The 20,196-nt window shown below is 48.6% G+C and overlaps 1 protein-coding gene across 2 annotated transcripts; it reads right to left on the bottom strand.

The window, feature by feature from the left end:
• Positions 1-2,458: 2,458 nt before the first annotated feature.
• CD300H (CD300H molecule) lies at positions 2,459-9,650 on the bottom strand. Of its 2 annotated transcripts, XM_019026528.4 has the most exons (4): positions 9,424-9,650; positions 6,085-6,441; positions 5,120-5,183; positions 2,459-3,112 (listed from the first exon to the last, which is right to left on the bottom strand). In XM_019026528.4, exons 1-4 carry the CDS (start codon positions 9,482-9,484, stop codon positions 2,989-2,991), a joined length of 606 nt encoding a protein of 201 aa, XP_018882073.3. In that variant the 5' UTR covers positions 9,485-9,650; the 3' UTR covers positions 2,459-2,988. The 2 variants fall into 2 exon arrangements, with proteins under 2 accessions (XP_018882073.3, XP_063562007.1); XM_063705937.1 differs by lacking the exon at positions 5,120-5,183.
• Between the last annotated feature and the right edge of the window lie 10,546 nt (positions 9,651-20,196).

Genomic DNA, 20,196 nt, shown 5'->3' with positions numbered 1-20,196 from the left:
AGCATGTTTTTGACGTTGCCAGCAAAGGGTGTTTAAAGGAAATAAGAGAGATGTGAAGAGGGCTGGGTTAGATTGGTCAGGAGAGGAGCCTTTTCCTGGGTAATGACTTCCCAAACACGAGTGACAAATCCACTTAGACATGAGCCAGAGGACATGTTAGAGGAGGCTGGAGGGGAGAGGCAGTTGTAGAGGGTGAGATGAGAGTTTTTAAGCTGAAACTAAACATTGTCCAAGCAGTGGCCTTTTCATATCCACATCCCTCTTTTTCCACATCCCCCATCGCCAAGCCCTGGGAACTGCTCATTTGTCATCTATTTCTGTACTTTTGTCATTTTGAGGGTGTTATAGAAATGGAACAATACGGTATGTAAACTGCGGATTGGAGCTTTTCGCTCAGCATAACCTCCTCGAGATTCATCCAAGTTGTTGCGTACATCAATAGCTTGCTCCTCTCTAGTGCTGGAGTGGCATTCTGTGGTAGGAATGAACTGCAATTTGTTGAACCGTTCACCCCTGGAAGGACGTCTGGCTTGCTTCCAGTTCAGGACTATTATGAATAAAGCTGCTGTGAATTTTCATGCACAGGTTTTTGGGTGAACATAAGTTTCCATTTCTCTGAGATAAATACCTAAGAATGCGTTCACTGGATCATACGGTCCTTGCATGGTTGGTTTTGTAAGAAACTGACAAACTATTTTCCAGAGTGTTTGCACCATGTTACATTCCTGCCAGCCACATAGGAGTGATCCAGTTTCACCACATCCTTCAGCATTTGGTGTTGTTAAGGGAGGAGGCCACCCCTCATATTGTCTTATGCCCAATTTCTGCCTCCAAAGAAATAAGAAGTAAAAACTAAAAGGCAGAAATGAAATCCACAAGCAGACAGCCCAGCGCCACACCCTGGGCCTGGTAAAGATAGACCCCTGACCTAATCGGTTATTTGCGTAAAAAAGCACTGTGAAGATCCCTGTCCTGTTCTGTTCCGTTCTAATTAACGGTGTATGCGTCCCCCAGTCACGTACCCCCTGCTTGCTCAATCAATCAGGACCCTCTCATGCAGACCCCCTTAGAGTTGTGAGCCCTTAACAGGACAGGAACTGCTCACTCAGGTAGCTCAGCTCTTGAGACAGGAGTCTTGCCAATGCTCCCAGCCGAATAAACCCCTTCCTTCTTTAACTCGGTGTCTGAGGGGTTTTGTCTGTGGCTCTTCCTGCTACATAGTCACTATTTTTTTATTTTAGCCACTCAGATAGGCAAATATATCCATCCAAATAACTCTCTCCCAGGGCTAATTCCTAGAGAAAGTAAACAACTGGCCTGCAAGTCTGCCTTTGATATGCAAACCAAACCACTCCCTATTCCATGCCCCCACCTGCTTCCTTTCAGCAGGCTCCTGCAGTCTGGGATATTTTCTTTCCCCTGCCCTAAATCACCCCAGGGCCAGGTACCAGACAACTAGAGACCACTCTTGTATCCTAGCCCATCAGAATAATTCAAACTACACACTCCGAAGCCTGCTGTTTGCTTACCTTACCTTGCCTATCACTTCCTCTGAAAACCATGATAAAGGCTCCCACATACATTTCCTCTCTCTCTCTCTCTGCCCCTTCACCCGCCCTCGTGCTTCCCCATGTGGCCCTGCATGGCACACTGCACCTCCTGCTTCTAGGGGTCTTTGAGTAGAAACTTATTTCTTTATGACAGTCATTTCTGTATCTGCATGCCTTACCATATCTGGTTAAAACAAATCCTGGTACATTTTTTTGTTTTGTTTTGAGACAGGGTCTCACTGTGTCACCCAGGCCACAGTGTAGTGGTATGATCATAGCTCACTGCAGCCTCCATCTCCCAGGCTCAAGCATTCCTCCTGCCTCAGCCTTCTGAGAAGCTGGGACTACAGGTGCGTGCCACCATGCCTGGCTAAATTTTTTTTTTAAGTAGGCATGAAGTTTTGCTATGTTGCCCAGGCTGAGTTCAAGCAATCATCCTGTCTCAGCCTCCCAAAGTGTTGGCATTAGAGATGGGAGACACCATGCCCAGCCTCAGGTACATTTTTAAACATGTCCTCAATACATTAACCTGGTCCCTGAAAAACTCAGAGGGGTCCCATCATATAACAGTAAACCAACTTAAACTGAACCAGTTGATGGCCCAATCACAGTTTTGTTTTGTTTTTGTTTGTTTGTTTGTAGGGAGTTCCCTACAATCTACTGTCAGGAAAGGAAAAAAATTCAATATGGTTTATGAGCAGAACTTGCAACAGTATGATTTCCTCTGTGCAGGATTCAAAAACAACCATGTCCTTGCTCAGCACACTAAAGCAAGGGAGTGATTACCCCAAGAAATATTCAGATAGTATTTAACCCTGACAGTAGGGGAAAGACAGTTATGAGGTCAGGGAGAGGCATATGGGGGGGGCTTCAAACATCTTAATAATGATTGATTTCCTAGGCTGAAAGGTGGGTACACATGTTTATTTTTAGTCCTTGAACTGTATAGATACCTCATATACATACTCTTGTGTATGTGATATATTTTATTTATTTATTTGTTTATCCGAGACAGGGTCTCCCTCTGTCACCCAGGCTGGAGTGCAGTGGCACAATCTCAACTCAATGCAACCTCCACCTCCGGGGCTCAAGCTATCCTCCTGCCTCAGCTTCCCAAGTAGCTGGGATCACAGGCACACACCACCACACCCTGCTAATTTTTGTATTTTTTTGTAGAGATGAGGTCTCACCATGTTGCCCAGGCTGCTCTCAAACTCCTGGACTCAAGTGATCCGCCTGCCTTGGCCTCTCAAAGTGCTGGGATTGCAGGTGTAAGCCACCGCACCCGGCCTACATTTTTTTTTTAACTTTTAAAAAGTGTCCGGTGATAAGATGGAAAGAAATATGAGGGTCAGGGTCAGAAGTCCTTTTTGCAGTCAGAGGGGCTGTGTCTCTGGACAGGGTTCCAATGGGCATGGGGTGTTGCAAGTTCTCCTGTTCATGACTCTGTCCAAGGAGTCCTCCAAGGCCTGTTCACCCAGAGGATAGCACCGAGTATGCTCAGGAGCAGAGGCACCTTCAGGAGTGGGAGAAGCAGGAAGCAGGTGTTGCTGGGCAGGGACCTGTGAGATGGAGAGAGTGACTAGTAGTAAGCTGCCTTCTCCGGGGAGTCCCAGGCTTGCCTCTCCCCTGCCTTCCCTCGAGGTCTCGTCCTGTGCCCTCAAACCCAATGTCAGCATCAAGCCTGGTGGGTACCAGGGTCAGGCAGCCCCATGCTGAGGGTCACAGGCTCCTGACCTTCATTCAGCTCAGAATTAACCTTGAGTGTCAAGACCCAACAGATGCCGGAAGGTGAGGGATAGAGAAGAAGAGAGATATGTTAACCCAGGCAGGAACTGGCTCCCAGAAACAACTTCCTGAACAGATCCCTCAGCCACTGATGCCCGCAGGAACTCAGCTCTTGCTGGGAACAACCTCAAGGATGAAATATTCCTTTACAACCATTTTCACTCAAATTAAATATGATCACAAGAACAGCTCTTTTGCTTAAACTGCTTAACAGTCTCAACCCCAAGGAGTGACCTCTCCAAGCTCAGCCCGTGGCCAGTCCTCTCGCTCTGTGGGTCCCACTACACTGCCCCCATTCCAACTCCTCAAATGCTGCATTCTCTCCCCAAAATGGGCCGCTGTGCCATCTCTCCACCTTCCCAGCCCTCTACCTGCAGGGCTTGTCTGACGCCCTCCCTGATCCTCTCTAAGACGAGTCCCTGTAACAAACCCTGTTGGCGCCCTGCCCCATATCACCTTTGCCCACTTGAGCTCCTGGCAGCTGCAGGCAGTCTTGGCCCCACCAAGGATTTCCCAGCTCAAGCTCCCCATCTCTGCCTGAGGTTATCTACAGGAGTGCACACATTTTCCTGTGCAGAGCAGGCCAGATGGGCCACAGAATTCATGCCCCCAAGAGTGCCTGCTGCCTGGAAGATTCTGTCTCCAGTTCTGAGGAACGTTCTACACAATCTCTCATAGGGTGCCCAGAGGGGTTAATCTCCAGTGACTCCAGTTACTACAGGGATAACCCCTTCATTACAGCACATTTCACTGCCCTTCCCCTTTCCTGGTCTCACTTTCTGCTCTCTCAATGTACTTCCTGAGATTACCTCTCAATTAACAAATTGCTCCTAAGTCCTTGTCTCAGGACCTGATTTGGGGGAAACCCAAACTAAGACAGTCCCTTTGTTCTTTGTTTCTGTGGAACATCTTGTATTTCCTTGATAGCCCAAATCACTCCCCACCAGCTTCCCACACACCCTGGCACCCTATCTCTTTACACCTGCTTTATTTTCCTCCACAGTAATTATCATTCGTTGACATATTTCCTTGATCTATCATCTCTCTGTCTCTATTACATATCTCTCTCTGCCAGCTATCATCTCCATCTGTCTATCCAGTCAGCCAGCCAGCCATCTCTATCATCTTTCATATCATATCTATCATCTGTCTATCTATCCACCTACCTGTCTATCTATCTATCAATCTATCTATCTATCTATCCATCTATCTGTCTGTCCACCTGTCTATCTATCGATCCATCTGGCCATTGCCTGAATCTACCTATTTGCAACTTCCTCAAGAGCACAATCTTGCCCCTTTGTTCACTGTTGCATCTCTAGAATCTCCATCAGTTTCTGGCACATAACAAATAAACACCTGTTGGCCGAGCGCGGTGGCTCACACCTGCAATCCCAGCACTTTGGGAGGCCGAGGCGGGCGGATCACGAGGTCAGGAGATCGAGACCATCCTGGCTAACATGGTGAAACCCCGTCTCTACTAAAAAGACAAAAAAAAAAAAAAAAAATTAGCCGGGCGTAGTGGCGGGCGCCTGTAGTCCCAGCTACTCAGGAGGCTGAGGCAGGAGAATGGCGTGAACCCGGGAGGCGGAGTTTGCAGTGAGCCGAGATCGTGCCACTGCACTCCAGCCTGGGCGATAGAGCGAGACTCTGTCTCAAAAAATAAATAAATAAATAAATGTTGAGTGGGTGAATAATCAAGGAAACCTGTGTCTAGGAAGCCCCACCCTAGGAAAGAAGCTACACACATGGCAAAAGACACTGGGACACGTGCATTTTACCCTTGGCATTGGCTGGGCCTGGTGGGAGATGCAGGTGTCTTCACAGAGTTCTCAGTACTGGAGGCTGAGGATAAAGAACAGAGATTCAGTGCCCTACGCCTGACTCTTCCCAGCTGAGTACCTGGTACCTGCATGGTTCTGACTTCATAAAGCAGAGGACGCTCAAGGAGGCAGCTGGACAGATGTTCTAGGACCATCATCTTCCCATAGGCAGACCAAAGCCTGACTGGAGTAACAGAGCATCCCCCCAACCCCATCCCAATGGATGCCCTGCTCTGGGGCCAGGTGGGCATTTTATAAACCCAGACCAGAGGATGACCACCTTCTCCCATGTTGGTGTCCCCCATCTCGCTGAAAATCAACATGCCGAAGGTTAGGCTTAGGTTCCAAAACCCCCATCCTTGCCAGTGTATCCACACACCACCACTACCCTCCAGCACACACTCTCTGTCTCACACACACTCTCTCACACCTGCACACACACTCTCACATGTGCACTCACGCAACTTCACAAATACACTCACATCCCCACTCACACACACGCCTGCTCTCACACACACTCTCACACGCACACTCACACACCTGCTCTCACACACACTCACACACACCTGCTCTTGCACACACTCACACACCTGCTCTCACACACTCACACACACTTGCTCCCTCACACACTCACACACACTCACACACACCTGCTCTCTCACACACTCACACACCTGCTTTCACACACACCTTCACACCTGCACTCACTCTCACATGTTTGCACACAACTCACAGTCACACACTGAAACACACACTGTCCCACTCATTCAAACACACATGTATTTCCCACACACATTCACACAACATACTCTGTCCTGAGTCTCTGATGCACCACACTAGGCCCAGTTCTTCTCTCCTGGGCCAAAATTTCTGTGGCTGCTCTGCAGAGATGGCCTCAGATGCCTGAGAAAAGAGGCTCTTACCTGATGAGACCAGCACTTGAACCTGGAAGAAGGGATCGGGCAGGAAACCAGACAGGCCATCTTCCTGCAGTATTGTTGCAATCCCACATCGGTATTTTCCTGCATCGTCTGCCGTGAGGTTCTCCAAGGTCACGGTGAAGGTGAGGTCCCCAGGATGGTCCGTGATGATCACTCGGTCACTCCTCACCGCTCCCTCGGACCCTCCGGTCTCCACCATTTCATGCCAAATTGGCAAGCATGGTTGTCTGCACCAGTATTTATTAAACGTCTTGTATTTCTCTTCATACCGACACTGAACGCTCAGGGATTCCCCCACGGCGCCCATCACGGTGCTGGGGCCACTCACAGTCAGACAGCCTGGAAAACACAAGTCCGTTTCCCCGTCTTCACCTGGAAGAGTCTGGACCAGTGGAACCTTGAGTGTCAGGTCCTCTGCACGCCCAGTGTTGCCTGAGGCTGGAAGAGGGAGGAGTCGGGAACCAGGGAGCTATGGGCTATTTGCAGGGGGAGACCCAAGGAGATGCCCGGTGTGGGATCCTGAGACTCCAGAGGCCATGCCAGCCTGGGTGTGCTCAGCCATCTTATAATATCAGGGGGAGAGCCTTGACCTCGGTGGCCTCAGACAGGTTCTGGGTCCCCCAGAAGTGTCAGTCCTGAGAAGAAACACCTGTCCTCATCGAACACCAATGATTGAATGAAGCCACTAAGTACACTCTGAATAAATGGATGGCTGGAGAGATGGATGGATGGATGGATGGACGGACGGATGGTTGAAATAGGAAAGGAAATAATATTGAGAACCAGGAAGAACCAGAAGCAGCCCAGTACGGAGGGCAAGGAGGAAGCCTGGGGCTTCTGGCTCTGCCCCTTTCCCAAATCATCTGTGGGCCTCATACTTGCCGTCTCTGCCCATATAGATGAGGCCTCCTGCTCCCAGGTCTGGGTCACAGAGAATATGGGGGCTGCTCGTGGGGATATCAAGGGGCCATGTAGAAAGGAATTGTTCTTGTGATTCAAGGACATTTACGCCTGGATTTTTCCCCCGGGACAGAATCCTGCAGCAACACTCGCCGTTGCCTAACATCTGCAGGGCTCCGCTCCACGGGGACACCCATCAGAGCTTCCTCCCCACCCCCAATTCTCTGCAGCACCCACCCGCCTTGGCATGTCCTGGGACTCTTCTCCAGGTCCTCTGCCCCCTCCAATATTTTGACATTACTCTCCCTCTTTGAGTCCCCTCTCTCATTCCTCCACCCACTCTGCAGGCTCCGGGTCCAAATGATTGGGACCCAGCCCCATCAACTCTCTGCTTCCTGCCTCGGGGGCCTCACCAGTCCTAAACAGCTGCTGTCTCATCTGCTCTTGACAGGGAGGTGGTTAACCCAGGACAAAACGGCTATTGAGAAATGGTTTTGGCAAAATACCAAGCTCCTGAAAAGGAATTGTGGATGTAATCTGTCTACCTATCATCTATCTATCTATCTATCTACTATCTATCCATCCATCCATCTTTCATCTACCCACCCATCCATCTAGGTAATATATTGCCATCCACTGATGGAGAGGCTTTGCTATGTTTTTATTGTGAATTAAAAGAAAAATCTGGCCAGGTGTGGTGGCTCATGCCGATAATCCCAGGCACTTTGGGAGGCCGAGGCAGGTGGATCACCTGAGGTCAGGAGTTTGAGACCAGCCTAACCAACACGATGAAACCCTGTCCCTATTGAAAATACAAAAAATTAGCCGGGCGTGGTGGTGGGTGCCTGTAATCCAGCTACTCAGGAGGCTGAGGGAGGAGAATCACTTGAACCCAGGAGGCGGAGGTTGCAGTGAGCCGAGATCGCACCACTGCACTCCAGCCTGGGCGACAGAGTGAGACTCTGTCTCAAACAAAAAAAGAAAAAAAACAGGAAAACTTTATCTTTTGCATCTTCATTTTCTTATCTCACGTTTTCTCACTTTATTTCCCAGAAAGCAGGCTCCAGTGGCCCACTGACCTATTCTGCATTAGAAAGCTGTCTGCTTCTCTGAAGCAGTGATTCTCACCTGGGGGGCAGAGGGGGCGGGGGAGGGGGCGGGGGGGCAGGGGGGCAGGCGGGAGAACATTTGGTAATGACTACAGATATTTTTGGTTGTCCCAACTTAGGGTGGGGAATTGCTGCTGGCATCTGGTGGGTAGAGGCCAGGGATGCTGCTAAACATCTTACAATGCACAGGACAGCCCCCAACACACAGAATAACGCAGCCCCAAATGTCCACAGTGTTGAGGTCCAGGAGCCTTTCCCAGGGAGCTAACTGCCTGCCAGGCACAGGCTTGGGGGCAAGGAAGGGGTGGGTGCACCCAGTCCTCTCCTGAAATTGCTGCTGCTCTCAGCTCAGGCTCTGGGGGCGCTGTTAGCCTGCTCTTTCAGGTCCTTAAACTTCTCTCTTAATGATTTGGGGCTAATTCCACAGGGAGCAAAAACATTGTGGGGCACACACTGAATCCCACCACAGAGCCTCCCTCTCCTTGGATATTCAGTCCAGACCCTGACTCTGAGCCAACATGGGCAGCCTCCTCCACCTCCACCCCCACCGTCTTTTACGGAGCTTCCCGCCTACCCAGCCTTGCAAAGAAACTGACTTTCTCCCTCCACCATCATTTATGGAAACTCTCGGACCAGGGCTGACCACAAGTTCCCAGATGTCTCACCCTTCTGGGGGCCCATTTAAGTAGCAGCCCTGGGGCCAGCCCAGACCTGTGGGGACACCCAGGGTTCCCACATGGGGATGCAGCATATGCCTCCAGATATGTAAGTGAAGCTTTACAAGGAGGCGCAGCAGACATTGACATTGAATTAGAGAAGGAGCAATGATCTTGGAAATAAAAGTATTTAGGTTTGGACCTTGACTGTGCCTTTTATAAACTGTTTAATCTAAATTATTTGCACCTCTAAGAGTGAGCCTTGGTCTCTTGTTTTCATCAGGATTGCAATAAGAATTAAGTGAGATAGTGGGAAACAAGATATGTACTACAGTGATTAGCCTAGTAAGTACTGGTTTTCTGTCCCCTATTCCCCCTTCTCTCTGATGGATCGTGGTGGCATTCCTGATCTTAATAATGATGGTAATAATGATTAAAGTTGCCAAATCTGCTTAGGGCTTACTGTGTGGGAAGCAGTTTACCATTTAATCCCCACCCTATCCCGATAAGGAGATTTGAGAAGCTTCTATGCACACCTCACTCCCTCTTTCTTGATATCATTTCTTCCCCTTGCCCCTCGCCAGCCTTTTCTCATGCCTGCCTCACCCTGACCCGCCAGAGCAGACCTCCCTGCACCCAGGACCTGCCCTGCTCACCTGGGACACAGAGAAGGAGCAGAGCTGAAGGCAGCATGGCAGCCCCAGCCCTCTGGGTCATCTCACCAGCATGGAAGTCCCTTGTGGCAGCAGGGTCTGAGGCTCTTTTTCCTTCTCACATCTCTTGTTTCCTTCTCTGGCCTCTTCTGGGTTTGGTTCTCAGAGCTGGTGAGAGTATGGAGGAAGCTGGGGCCACGGGGCACTGTGTGGTCAGGTGAAACAGTTTTGAGAACTTGCTGAAGTTCTTCCTAATAAAACATGTTTGCATTTGCTGTTCCCCTTTCTGTTCCCAGTAAAGACAACGTCCCTCCCATTACCCACAGCTGACAGGCCTGCCCTTCTCCAAATCACAGCATGGCCCAGGACCAGTGAGACTGGGCCAGCTGCCATCTGGATTTTCTGGGCAGGTCCTCCCCTCTGTGAATGGCCAGTTTTCTGTGGCCAGCATGAGCCGCCCCAGGGTATGGCTCAGCCTTCACTGGATGGATGAGACCAGCTATTTGCAGAGCCCAGTGTAAAATCAAACCTAGGGTTCCAAAATTATTAAGAATTTCAAGATGGTGACAGCCAAGCATGAAACATGGGACCGTTCTAAGAGCCGGGCCTGTGAGACTGCACGGGGCAGGGGCACACCCATGATGCCCGCTGGTCTATCTCTGATCCTTGGTGGTACAGATAGGCTGGGTGCAACCTCAGAGGCTCTGACCTCTTAACCCCTCACTCTTGCTCTGACCTCAGCAGACCCCAGAGGTCCCTGTCTTGGCCACGTGCCTGTTTCCACAGACCTGGCACCACGCAGAGCTTGGCGAACCATCTATAAGCCTTGCTTTTGACCTGTGTGGCTCTTCCTGTCTCCCAAGATGACCACATATAAGAGTTTCAATATATCAAGAGCTAACTCGGGGGATCCTGGCCAGAAGTGTGCCCGATATACACAGAATGGCTGTGGAGGATTTATAAATGCAAGCACAGCTTCAGAAGGCCTCACCCAGGGACTTAGATTCCTGGAACTAGGAAACTCCAAATTCCTGGCATTCTGTTATCAAACGTCTCCTCCTTCGTGTTTCAGTAAATGTGTTTCCTGCTTGTTCGTTTTTTGCTGCATTTGGAGTCCTCATATTTCTGTGTGTGTTCACATGTGTGTATATGGGTGTGGTATGAGGGATATATGTGTAGTGTGTGTGGTGTGGGTAGCGTGTGTAGTATGTGTGGTACGTGTGTATGTAGGTACATGTGATGTATGTACATGGTGTGTGGGATGGTGTGTGTGTAGTGTGTGTGTATGTGTGGTGTGAGTGGTGTGTGTGAGATGTGTGTAGTGTGTGTGTATGTGTGTGGTGTTTGGGGTCGTGTGTGTGGTGTGAGTGGTGTGTGTGGTGTGGGTGGGATGTGTGTAGTGTGTGTATGTGTGTACCTGTGGTGTATGTGTGTGATGTGTGGGGTGGGGTGCACGTAGTGTGTGTGTTTGCATGTGTGTGTGGTGTGTGTGCACAGATGGTGTGTGTGTAGTGTGTGTATGTGTGTGCACATGTGTGGTGTGAGATGTGTGTACATGTGGTGTATATGTATGGTATGTGGGGTAGGGTGTGTGTAATGTGTGTGTGGTGTGTGTGATGTGAGTGGTGTGTATGAGATAAGATGTGTGTAGTGTGTATGTGTGTATGTGTGTGTGGTGTGTTGGGTGGTGTGTGTAGTGTGTATATGTGTGCATGTGTGGGTGTGGGAGTGTGTGTGGTGTGTGTGTGTCCATGTGTGGTGTACGTGTGTGGTATCTGGGGTGGTGTGTGGTGTATGTGTGTGGTATGTGGGGTGATGTGTGTAGTGTATGTATGTGTGTGCATGTGTGGGCGTGGGGGATGTGGGTGGTGTGTGTGTACATGTGGTGTATGTGTGTGGTGTGTGGGGTGGTGTGTGCATGTGTGGGCGTGGGGAGGTGTATGGGTGTGTGTGTGTGCACATGTGTTGTATATGTGTGGTGTGTGGGGTGGCGCGTGCATGTGTGTGGAGGGGAAGCAGGAGCTGGGAGTGATAAAGGTGTCTCCCCTTGCAGCCTGCAGAGCCGGTTGCGAGCCCCGCCCTCTGTGCCTAGCTCTGGGCGCTAAGGAAAGGCTTGCCTGGCCCTCCCTGACTCTGCGTCAAGGGCTGCTCAACGTGACTTTCTTGGGAAGAAGGGATCTGAGTCTGTGAAGGAGATGACGCACAGCTGCAGACTTTTCCAGAAAACATTCTCGCCATCCTTGTCTGGACAAACCACCGGGTGCACAGGGTTGTATTAGTCAGCTCTTTCTGGCTCACATTGCCATAGCAAAACTCCCTAATCCCAGCATGCTGTAACCACAAAAGCTTGTTTCTCGCTCGTCTATATGCAAGCGGTGAGTCAGCATTGCTTGGGCACCAGGCTGCGGAGCCCAGTCCTCTAGAGGAGAGGGAAGGCACCGGGTGGCTCTCTGAGCCTCTGCTCGGAAGGCGCACATGCGGCTCCTGCTCACCGTTCATTGTCATAGGGTCAAGCCTGAAGTCAGTGGGAAGGAGAAGCGCAGTCCTCTTACAGGACAAAGCGGCAAGTCACTGACCACAACCACAGAACCCACTACTGGAGGTTCCCTAACCGGGCTGGAAGGGTGCCCCGCAGCACACCGACTCCGTGCTTCTTGCTCATCCAAGGTCGGGGCAGGGAGAGGCTGCAGGGTCTGCTTAGAAACAGCCTGTGTGTGTTTCATTTTTTTAGCTAGGACCAGACAGTTTGCCAAATGCAAAGGACATGGCAATGCCACAGGGAACCCACCTCTGAAGCAGATGTACTCTGGGCCCTGGAGTCCCCCAGGAGATGACAAATTCCTTGAAGAGATGACCCACATCTGGGACACCCAGGCTTTTTCCATGTCAAGGCCAACATCTGGAGCCGCTGTCCCTTCCCCAGCAGGCCCTTGTCCTTCTGTCTCTGAAACCTGTCCTGGAAAATGCTGTCCGCTCCAGGAGGGCAGAGCTAGGGGAGGACTGAGAATAATGAACACTGGCCATGCGGCACAGGAGGGTGGGGAGCCCGGGGCCCTGCCTGGCACTGCACCACACTGAGACCCCCACCATCGCTGCCCTTGAGGGACAGCTCTTGGGGCTTCCAGAAAGTTAAGATCTCATCTGGGAGGGGTGCGTTCTTAGGGCAAACTCGGGGAATGTGATGTGTAGGACAGTGTGAGTAGCCCACACATTTCTCTCTGCCTTTCGGGGCTGTGCTTGTCTTTCTGCTTCCTCGAAGACCATCATCCTCCCTTCTCACTCTCCCAGGATGAGCTCAGGCCACACCTCTCCTGGAAGGCATCCCTGCCTGCTCCAGGCCTTCCAGACCCCTCCCTCTGGGGTTCCTGTTACCTGCAATGCTTATTTCTGTATTTAATCTCATGTCCCTGTGCTGTCATTGTCCTGTTGCATGGCATCCATTTCCAGGTGAGGCTGTAGCCTCCACAAAGGCAGGACCAATCTGGGCACCCGGAGACGCAGACAGAGCTCGGCCCCAGCCTTGTGAGCTGAATTGGAGGGTGAGAGCTCCGATCCTTCCATATTTTCCAGGGGAGGGGATGAGGAATGTATTAAGGCATTGGGCCTCTCTTCTCTCACCTCTACTACCCCACGTCAGTCCATTTGGGGAGTGGTTCTCAGTATCTTGTGCATCATGGTGAGAATGGGCAAGTGCCCAAGGATGGTGGACCCCACTGCCCACTTTCCTCCCTCCCCACTGGCACTCAAGGGAGACGTCACCAAGAGGGCAGCCTCCTGACCAGCTCTGGGCAATGGATGCCTCTTTGGGATCTTGTTACAAATACAGGGCTCTCTAGGGAGCAGGGTGTGGGGAGAGTCTTCTCAACATGGGGGCTGGGGTGCTATAGGGAGCCCGGCTCAGAGAGGGTCTCTACCTGACTCTGATGATGTGGGCCATGTAGCACATTGAGGAAGGTTCTGGCCATAAGCTGGGAGCCCTGGCTCAGATTTTAGGGTCTGCTGTTCACTAGTTATATGACTTTAGGCAAATCAGCAAAAGTCTCTTAGCATCAGTCTCCTCATCTGTGAAATGGGAATAAAAATATTCACCCTGCTCAGTCCCAGGAGTTGAGCAAAGGTGTTTGAAGGTGGTGGCATCCCTCTGGGAAACTTTCCTCTTTTGATCTTCTACATACCATGCACTCTGTATATTTAAATCCTGCATACCCATCCCAACACCCCTGCCAGGTCACTTTTAAATAAGATGACTGGAGCTGGAAAGACGAACTAAACTGTCATGATGGGAAGTGGGGAGGTCAGGATTTGAACCCAGGTCTTCGGTGGGATCCCACCTCTGGCTCTCATGATGCAAGGTAGGGATTGCAACACTCAGGCAGGGGTGAGATGGGTTGAGAGATGGCAAGTGGAAGAGGCCTCCCTCTAAGTCTTATTTCATTCAATATCTGTTTGCAGAATAGCAGGAAGTATCTTCAGGGGAAGTTAACAACACAACAAAGTCTGCTTCTGGGTGTCTGCTATGGATTGATGAGTTCCCCCAAAAATTCATATGTTGAAGCCCTAACCCGTAATGTGGTGATATTAGGAAATGAGCCTGTGGGAGGTAGTTAGGGTTAGATGAGGTCATGAGGATCGGGCCTTCATTGTGGGATTAGTGCCCTTATCAGAAGAAGAGAGATCTCACTTTCTTTCTTAGTCCATTTAGGCTGCCATTTTAAAATACCATAGACTGGGTGGGTTATGAACAACAGAAATGCATTACTCACAGTTCTGGAGGCTGGAAAGTCCAAGATCAAAGTGCTAGCAGATTCAGTGTCTGTTGCGAACTCACTTTCTGGTTCATAAAGAGTACTTTTTTTTTGCTGTGTCTTCACATGGTGGAAGGGGCAAGACAGCTCTCTGGGGTCTCTTTTATAAGGGTACTAATCCTGTTCATAAGGGTTACACCCCCACAACTGAATTATCCCCAAAGATCCACCTCCTAATACCATCACACTGGGAATAGGTTTCAACACATGAATTCTGGAGAAACACTCAGACCATAGCACTCTCTCTGCCATACGAGGATACAGAAAGATGGCAGCCATCTGCAAGTCAAGAAGAGAGTCCTCACCAAACACCAAATCTACCAACATCTTGATCTTGACTTCCCAGCCTCCAGAACTATAATAAATAAAGGTCCCTTGTTTATAAACCACTCGGTTTATGGTCTTTTGTTACAGCAGCCTGAGCTGACTGAGACAACGTCCTGGCATCTGTCCCAATGCTTCACCGTTCTGGCTTTTCAGCATGAGTCACCTGTGCTCCTTCTCCCTGGAGGAGCCCTGTCTGGGGCAAGACCTTTGCAGAAACAGTGAGGCTTCTTGTCACTTTCCTCATTTGGAAATCAGGGATTTGGATGACAATTGGATTCCACCAACTGAGGTGTCTCTGAGGCCATTTCAAAGGCCCAGTTAGACAGAGGTTATCTTCCATGGCTCTTAGCCATTGCTGTTGGCAAACAAGGATTAGAAGAAACAGGAGACTTTCATGAAGCAGAGTTCCAGGATATGTTTTCTAGCTTCCTGGGTGACAAGAAGCAGTGAGGGCAGTGACAACTTCTTCATCTGACTTCCATTAGGAAGATTCCTTGGATTGCAGCTTCATAAAATTATTCTCTAGCTGCCTGGATGTGGAAGGCAGTTGCTTGGCAGATACCAAGACTTCATGCTCCCTGTGTGACCCTAGGGGCCTCAAAAGTAGGCTGTTCTGGATGTGAGGGAGGAAGGAGGGACAAGCTTAGGAGCTGCTTCTTCGGCCCTTTCCACAATATTATAAGCACCTAATTCTCTGCATACCTTCTAGTGCCCACCTAGAATGGGCACTAGACCTGAGTGGATACATACTCTTGGAAGGATCCAATCCCAGCAATAAGGTTGTTATTAACTAAGATCAAGGAAACCCACATTATACAGCTCCTCCTGTCTCTGGGTCAAGGGAGAGCGGGCAGGCAGGAGAGTCATCTTAGAACCGCATGCCATGTGTTCTCATTCCATCCAGCAGGTGACTTGTGCCAGACACTGCTATCCACACTGGTGGACAAGACTGAGGCCCTGCAGGGTCCTGATGGGTACTAGAGGCTCTGGTTCCAATATGAGGAGGATGAACACTTCAGCACAGTTTTCTTTTTAGTAGACAGACCAGGAAATCAGAGGAACTCTCTGTTACTCCATAAGGGCTGTGGTTCTCAGTAATAACTAATGGCTGTGGTTCTCAATAATAACTAATGGCTGTGGTTCTCAATAATAACTAATGGCTGTGGTTCTCAGTAATAACTAATGGCTGTGGTTCTCAGTAATAACTAATGGCTGTGGTTCTCAATAATAACTAATGGCTGTGGTTCTCAATAATAACTAATGGCTGTGGTTCTCAGTAATAACTAATGGCTGTGGTTCTCAGTAATAACTAATGGCTGTGGTTCTCAGTAACAACTAATGGCTGTGGTTCTCAATAATAACTAATGGCTGTGGTTCTCAGTAATAACTAATGGCTGAGGTTCTCAGTAATAACTAATGGCTGAGGTTCTCAGTAATAACTAATGGCTGTGGTTCTCAGTAATAACTAATGGCTGTGGTTCTCAGTAATAACTAATGGCTGAGGTTCTCAGTAATAACTAATGGTTGTGGTTCTCAGTAATGACTAATGGCTGTGGTTCTCAATAATAACTAATGGCTGTGGTTCTCAATAATAACTAATGGCTGTGGTTCTCAATAATAACTAATGGCTGTGGTTCTCAGTAATAACTAATGGCTGAGGTTCTCAGTAATAACTAATGGCTGTGGTTCTCAGTAATGACTAATGGCTGAGGTTCTCAGTAATAACTAATGGCTGTGGTTCTCAGTAATAACTAATGGCTGTGGTTCTCAGTAATAACTAATGGCTGACGTTCTCAGTAATAACTAATGGCTGTGGTTCTCAATAATAACTAATGGCTGTGGTTCTCAATAATAACTAATGGCTGTGGTTCTCGGTAATAACTAATGGCTGAGGTTCTCAGTAATAACTAATGGCTGTGGTTCTCGGTAATAACTAATGGCTGAGGTTCTCAGTAATAACTAATGGCTGTGGTTCTCAGTAATAACTAATGGCTGAGGTTCTCGGTAATAACTAAAGGCTGAGGTTCTCAGTAATAACTAATAGCTGTGGTTCTCAGTAATAACTAATGGCTGAGGTTCTCAGTAATAACTAATGGCTGAGGTTCTCAGTAATAACTAATGGCTGTGGTTCTCAATAATAACTAACGGCTGAGGTTCTCAGTAATGACCAAAATCCAGCAGCAATGCATTATAGTCAATGGTAGAACACTGCTGCATTTTGGTCATTCCTTGAAACCCATTTGCTTGAAACTCAGTTCTTCTACAATTGCAGGGATGTATGCAGGAAAAATATTAACTCAGCAGGCTTAGGTTGTCCAAAGCCTACACCTTCCCAAAAAAAGTTTAGCCCTTGCTTTGCTCCTAGGAGATAAGCTCTAAACCCTTGGAATATCCTGCCTGGTTAGAGTGTCTTTGTTTATCTGAGGGCTTTGATGCCATGCTGGATAGCTCATGTTAACAATGTGATTATGGTGGGGGCTTCTAGCCACGCTAGATGGTTGATGCTATCAATGTAATTCCTGGGTGGGTAGGGGGAACTTTGAGCTATGTAGTTTTAGTTTGATCTCTGGAGACTTAGGCACTGAGGTCAGTTCTACAGGTGTTCCATGACTAAGTGACTGACCCCAGTGAACTCTCTGGATACCAAGGTTTGGGTGAGCATCCCTGGATGGAGCACGTTGTGTGTGTTGTCACACATTGTTGCTAGGATGGGAGAATTAAACACTGTCTGCAAAATCCCGCTGGGAGAGGACAGCTGGCAGCTTGCACCACACACTTTTTACCTTTACTGGTTTTAATCCATATCCTTTCAGTGTAATAAACCATAACCATGCGTATGACAGCTTTTCTGAGTTCTGAGTCCTTCTAGTGTAGCCGAGTCCAAAGCTCAAACTGCTTGCCAAGCAACAGCCAGTAAGTCGAGAGACAAGCTGTTGGGGCAAGGAAGATGGCTTTACAAGCCAGCAAACCAAAGAGATGGTGGACTCATGTCCTAAAGAGCAATCATAAAACGCATGAATCTCAAGCTTCTTTTTATATTGGGGAAGGCAGAACAAGGAGGAGTTTGAGCCGGGTAGTGACAGGTGACCACAGACATCTGGGCGTCAGCTGAGGAGGTTGCATTAACTTGTTTGTTCTTGGTCAGGTCACAATCCTCCTATAAATCGTTAGCATAACATTGTTACTCTGTGTATGTCTTCCTTATTGCTTCAGGGGTGTTGCAAAGGGACTATTATCATCCTTGCTTTAAAGTTAAACTATAGCCAGGTGTGATGGCTCATGCCTGTAATCCCAGCAATTTGGGAGGCCGAGGCAGGCAGATCACCTGAGGTCAGGAGTTCAGGACCAGCCTGGCTAACAGGGTGAAACCTTGTCTCTACTAAAAATACAAAAGTTAGCCAGGTGTGGTGGTGCACACCTGTAGTCCCTCCTAGTCAGGAGGCTGAGGCAGGAGAATTGCTTGAACTCAGGAGGCAGAGGTTGCAGTGAGCCGAGATCGCACCACTGCACTCCAGCCTGAGCAACAGAGCGAGACTCTGTCTCAAAAAAAAAAAAAGAAAGAAAGAAAAGAAAAAAAGTTAAACTATACACTAAATTCCTCCCACAGTTAGTTTGGGTTATATGCTAAAGATATTGCAGGGTAGGGGTGTGGTCAGGAGCAAAATGGAGTTTGTTATTCTAGACCTCCTTTTCATGGTTATGCTAGTGAATCATTAAACCTGGGAGTGGTATTGGGTACCCCCAACAAGAGATAGAAAGTTTGAATTTTAGTGCAATATGATAACAGAGGGGAGAGCCACCTGTTGTGATGATAGGGAAGCGGGGTAAGGTACCATCAAGCTAGCTTCCAGTGAAAAAGAGTGTTTACCCAGGAGTACTAGGTCCCACAGGTACAGGAGGGAGTACGGCAAATGAGGTGAGAAATTCTACTCAAATAGTGGCCAGGCACAGTGGCTCATGCCTGTAATCATTGCACTTTGGGAGGCCAAGGCAGGCCAATCACCTGAGGTCAGGAGTTCGAGACCAGCCTTGCCAACATGATGAAACCCCGTCTCTACTAAAAATACAACAAATTAGCTGAGCGTAGTGGTGCACATCTGTAATCCCAGCTACTCGGGAGGCTGAGGCAGGAGAACCGCTTGAACCCGGGAGGTGGAGGTTGCAATGAGCCGAGATCATGCCGCTACACTCCAGCCTGGGCGACAGATTGAGACTCTGTCTCAAAAAAAAAAAAAAGAAAAGAAAAAGAAAAAGAAAAGAAATTCTACTCAAATAGTGATCTTGTTGGGAAGATGACCAAGTTAATTCAGTTACAGAGATCAACATCATATATCTTTCATTTCATTAGACTTGTCAACATCTTTCCAAGGAAATTGCTTTTGGATTTGTCATGGATATTCGATTTTGCTTTATTTGTTTGCTATCATTTTTGTAATTAGTTTCTGCTACATTAGACCCTTTACCCATCAATACCACAGTGTTTATTCAAATATATTCCCACTACATGTCTATGAATGTTATTGATTATTGAGTATTGACTAGAGAAAGAATCTCTTATATGGGTAGCAAGAACAGAGAAGTTAGCTTATAGAAAGAAATAAATCAGTAAATTTAGACGCAATTGTGCAAATTAGCTAGTCTTGACAGGAAAGAGAAACTTTGAGATATTCAACAAAACAAGAAAGGAAAATGGCAGAATGAGAATCGATTTGCATTCTTTCAACCATAAGAATGAGGATGTTGATCTGGTTAACTGCCTCTTGCTAGTAGATCTGGGGAGGAATTGGAAAGACAAAGATTGAGGTCGTGAAGGGCAAGAATAAGACAAGTAAAGCACAGTCACATTGAGCTGCTGGTTTTGGTGACCTATGGCTCCCCGGCAGCTGTGATTGTAGTCTGAAGCTGAGAAGTCATGAGGCTAAATGTCCCAATTGTCTTGCCAAGCTGCTTAGACCTTGCCACTTAGACCTTGCTGCTTAGACCTTGTTGCTTAGAAGGAGACACCAGAAACCAGGAACCTGAGGCTGGGATAAAGCAGATGCTTTCTCTCCTGGTGCTCTGGGAAGGGAGTTTGAAGTAATCTAGGCAGCTTGCTGCTTGTGCCTTCATCCTGGCGGGCAAAATCACCTTGAGAGGAGGTAGAACACGTGTATCTGCCAAACTGTGATTCTCTAAGGGCAAGGATTACATCTCTGTTTTTTTGTTTGTTTGTTTGTTTGTTTTTGAGACGGAGTCAGGCTAGAGTGCAGTGGCGCGATCTTGGCTCACTGCAAGCTCTGCCTCCCAGGTTCACACCATTCTCCTGCCTCAGCCTCCCAAGTAGCTGGGACTACAGGTGCCCGCCACCACGTCCTGCTAATTTTTTGTATTTTTAGTAGAGACGGGGTTTAACCGTGTTAGCCAGGATGGTCTTGATCTCCTGACCTCGTGACCCGCCCACCTCGGCCTCCCAAAGTGCTGGGATTAGAGGCGTGGGCCACCGCGCCTGGCCCCCAAAAGGAAACTCTTGATTTGACCTCCTGCAAACTCCCCAGCCTGATCCTCTTCTCATCACAGTAAATTACACCCATGGTCCCCTTTTTCTCAGGCCAAACTCCAGTCACCTGGGCAACATCCTTGGCTCATCTTTTGCTCATGCCCCAGC

The sequence above is a fragment of the Gorilla gorilla genome, chromosome 4, assembly GCF_029281585.2.
Source record: "Gorilla gorilla gorilla isolate KB3781 chromosome 4, NHGRI_mGorGor1-v2.1_pri, whole genome shotgun sequence".
Taxonomy (NCBI): domain Eukaryota; kingdom Metazoa; phylum Chordata; class Mammalia; order Primates; family Hominidae; genus Gorilla; species Gorilla gorilla.
Note: the sequence above shows the minus strand (reverse complement) of the source record. Positions and strands in the feature narration are given on the sequence as shown.

Coding starts and splice junctions, on each gene's coding strand:
- CD300H (XM_019026528.4), bottom strand. CDS start 9,484: ATGACCCAGAGGGCTGGGGCTGCCATGCTGCCTTCAGCTCTGCTCCTT. Junction 6,442..9,423: donor GCTCCTTCTCTGTGTCCCAG/GTGAGCAGGGCA, acceptor TGTGTTTTCCAG/GCTGTCTGACTGTGAGTGGC. Junction 5,184..6,084: donor TCAAGTGCTGGTCTCATCAG/GTAAGAGCCTCT, acceptor CTTTATCCTCAG/CCTCCAGTACTGAGAACTCT.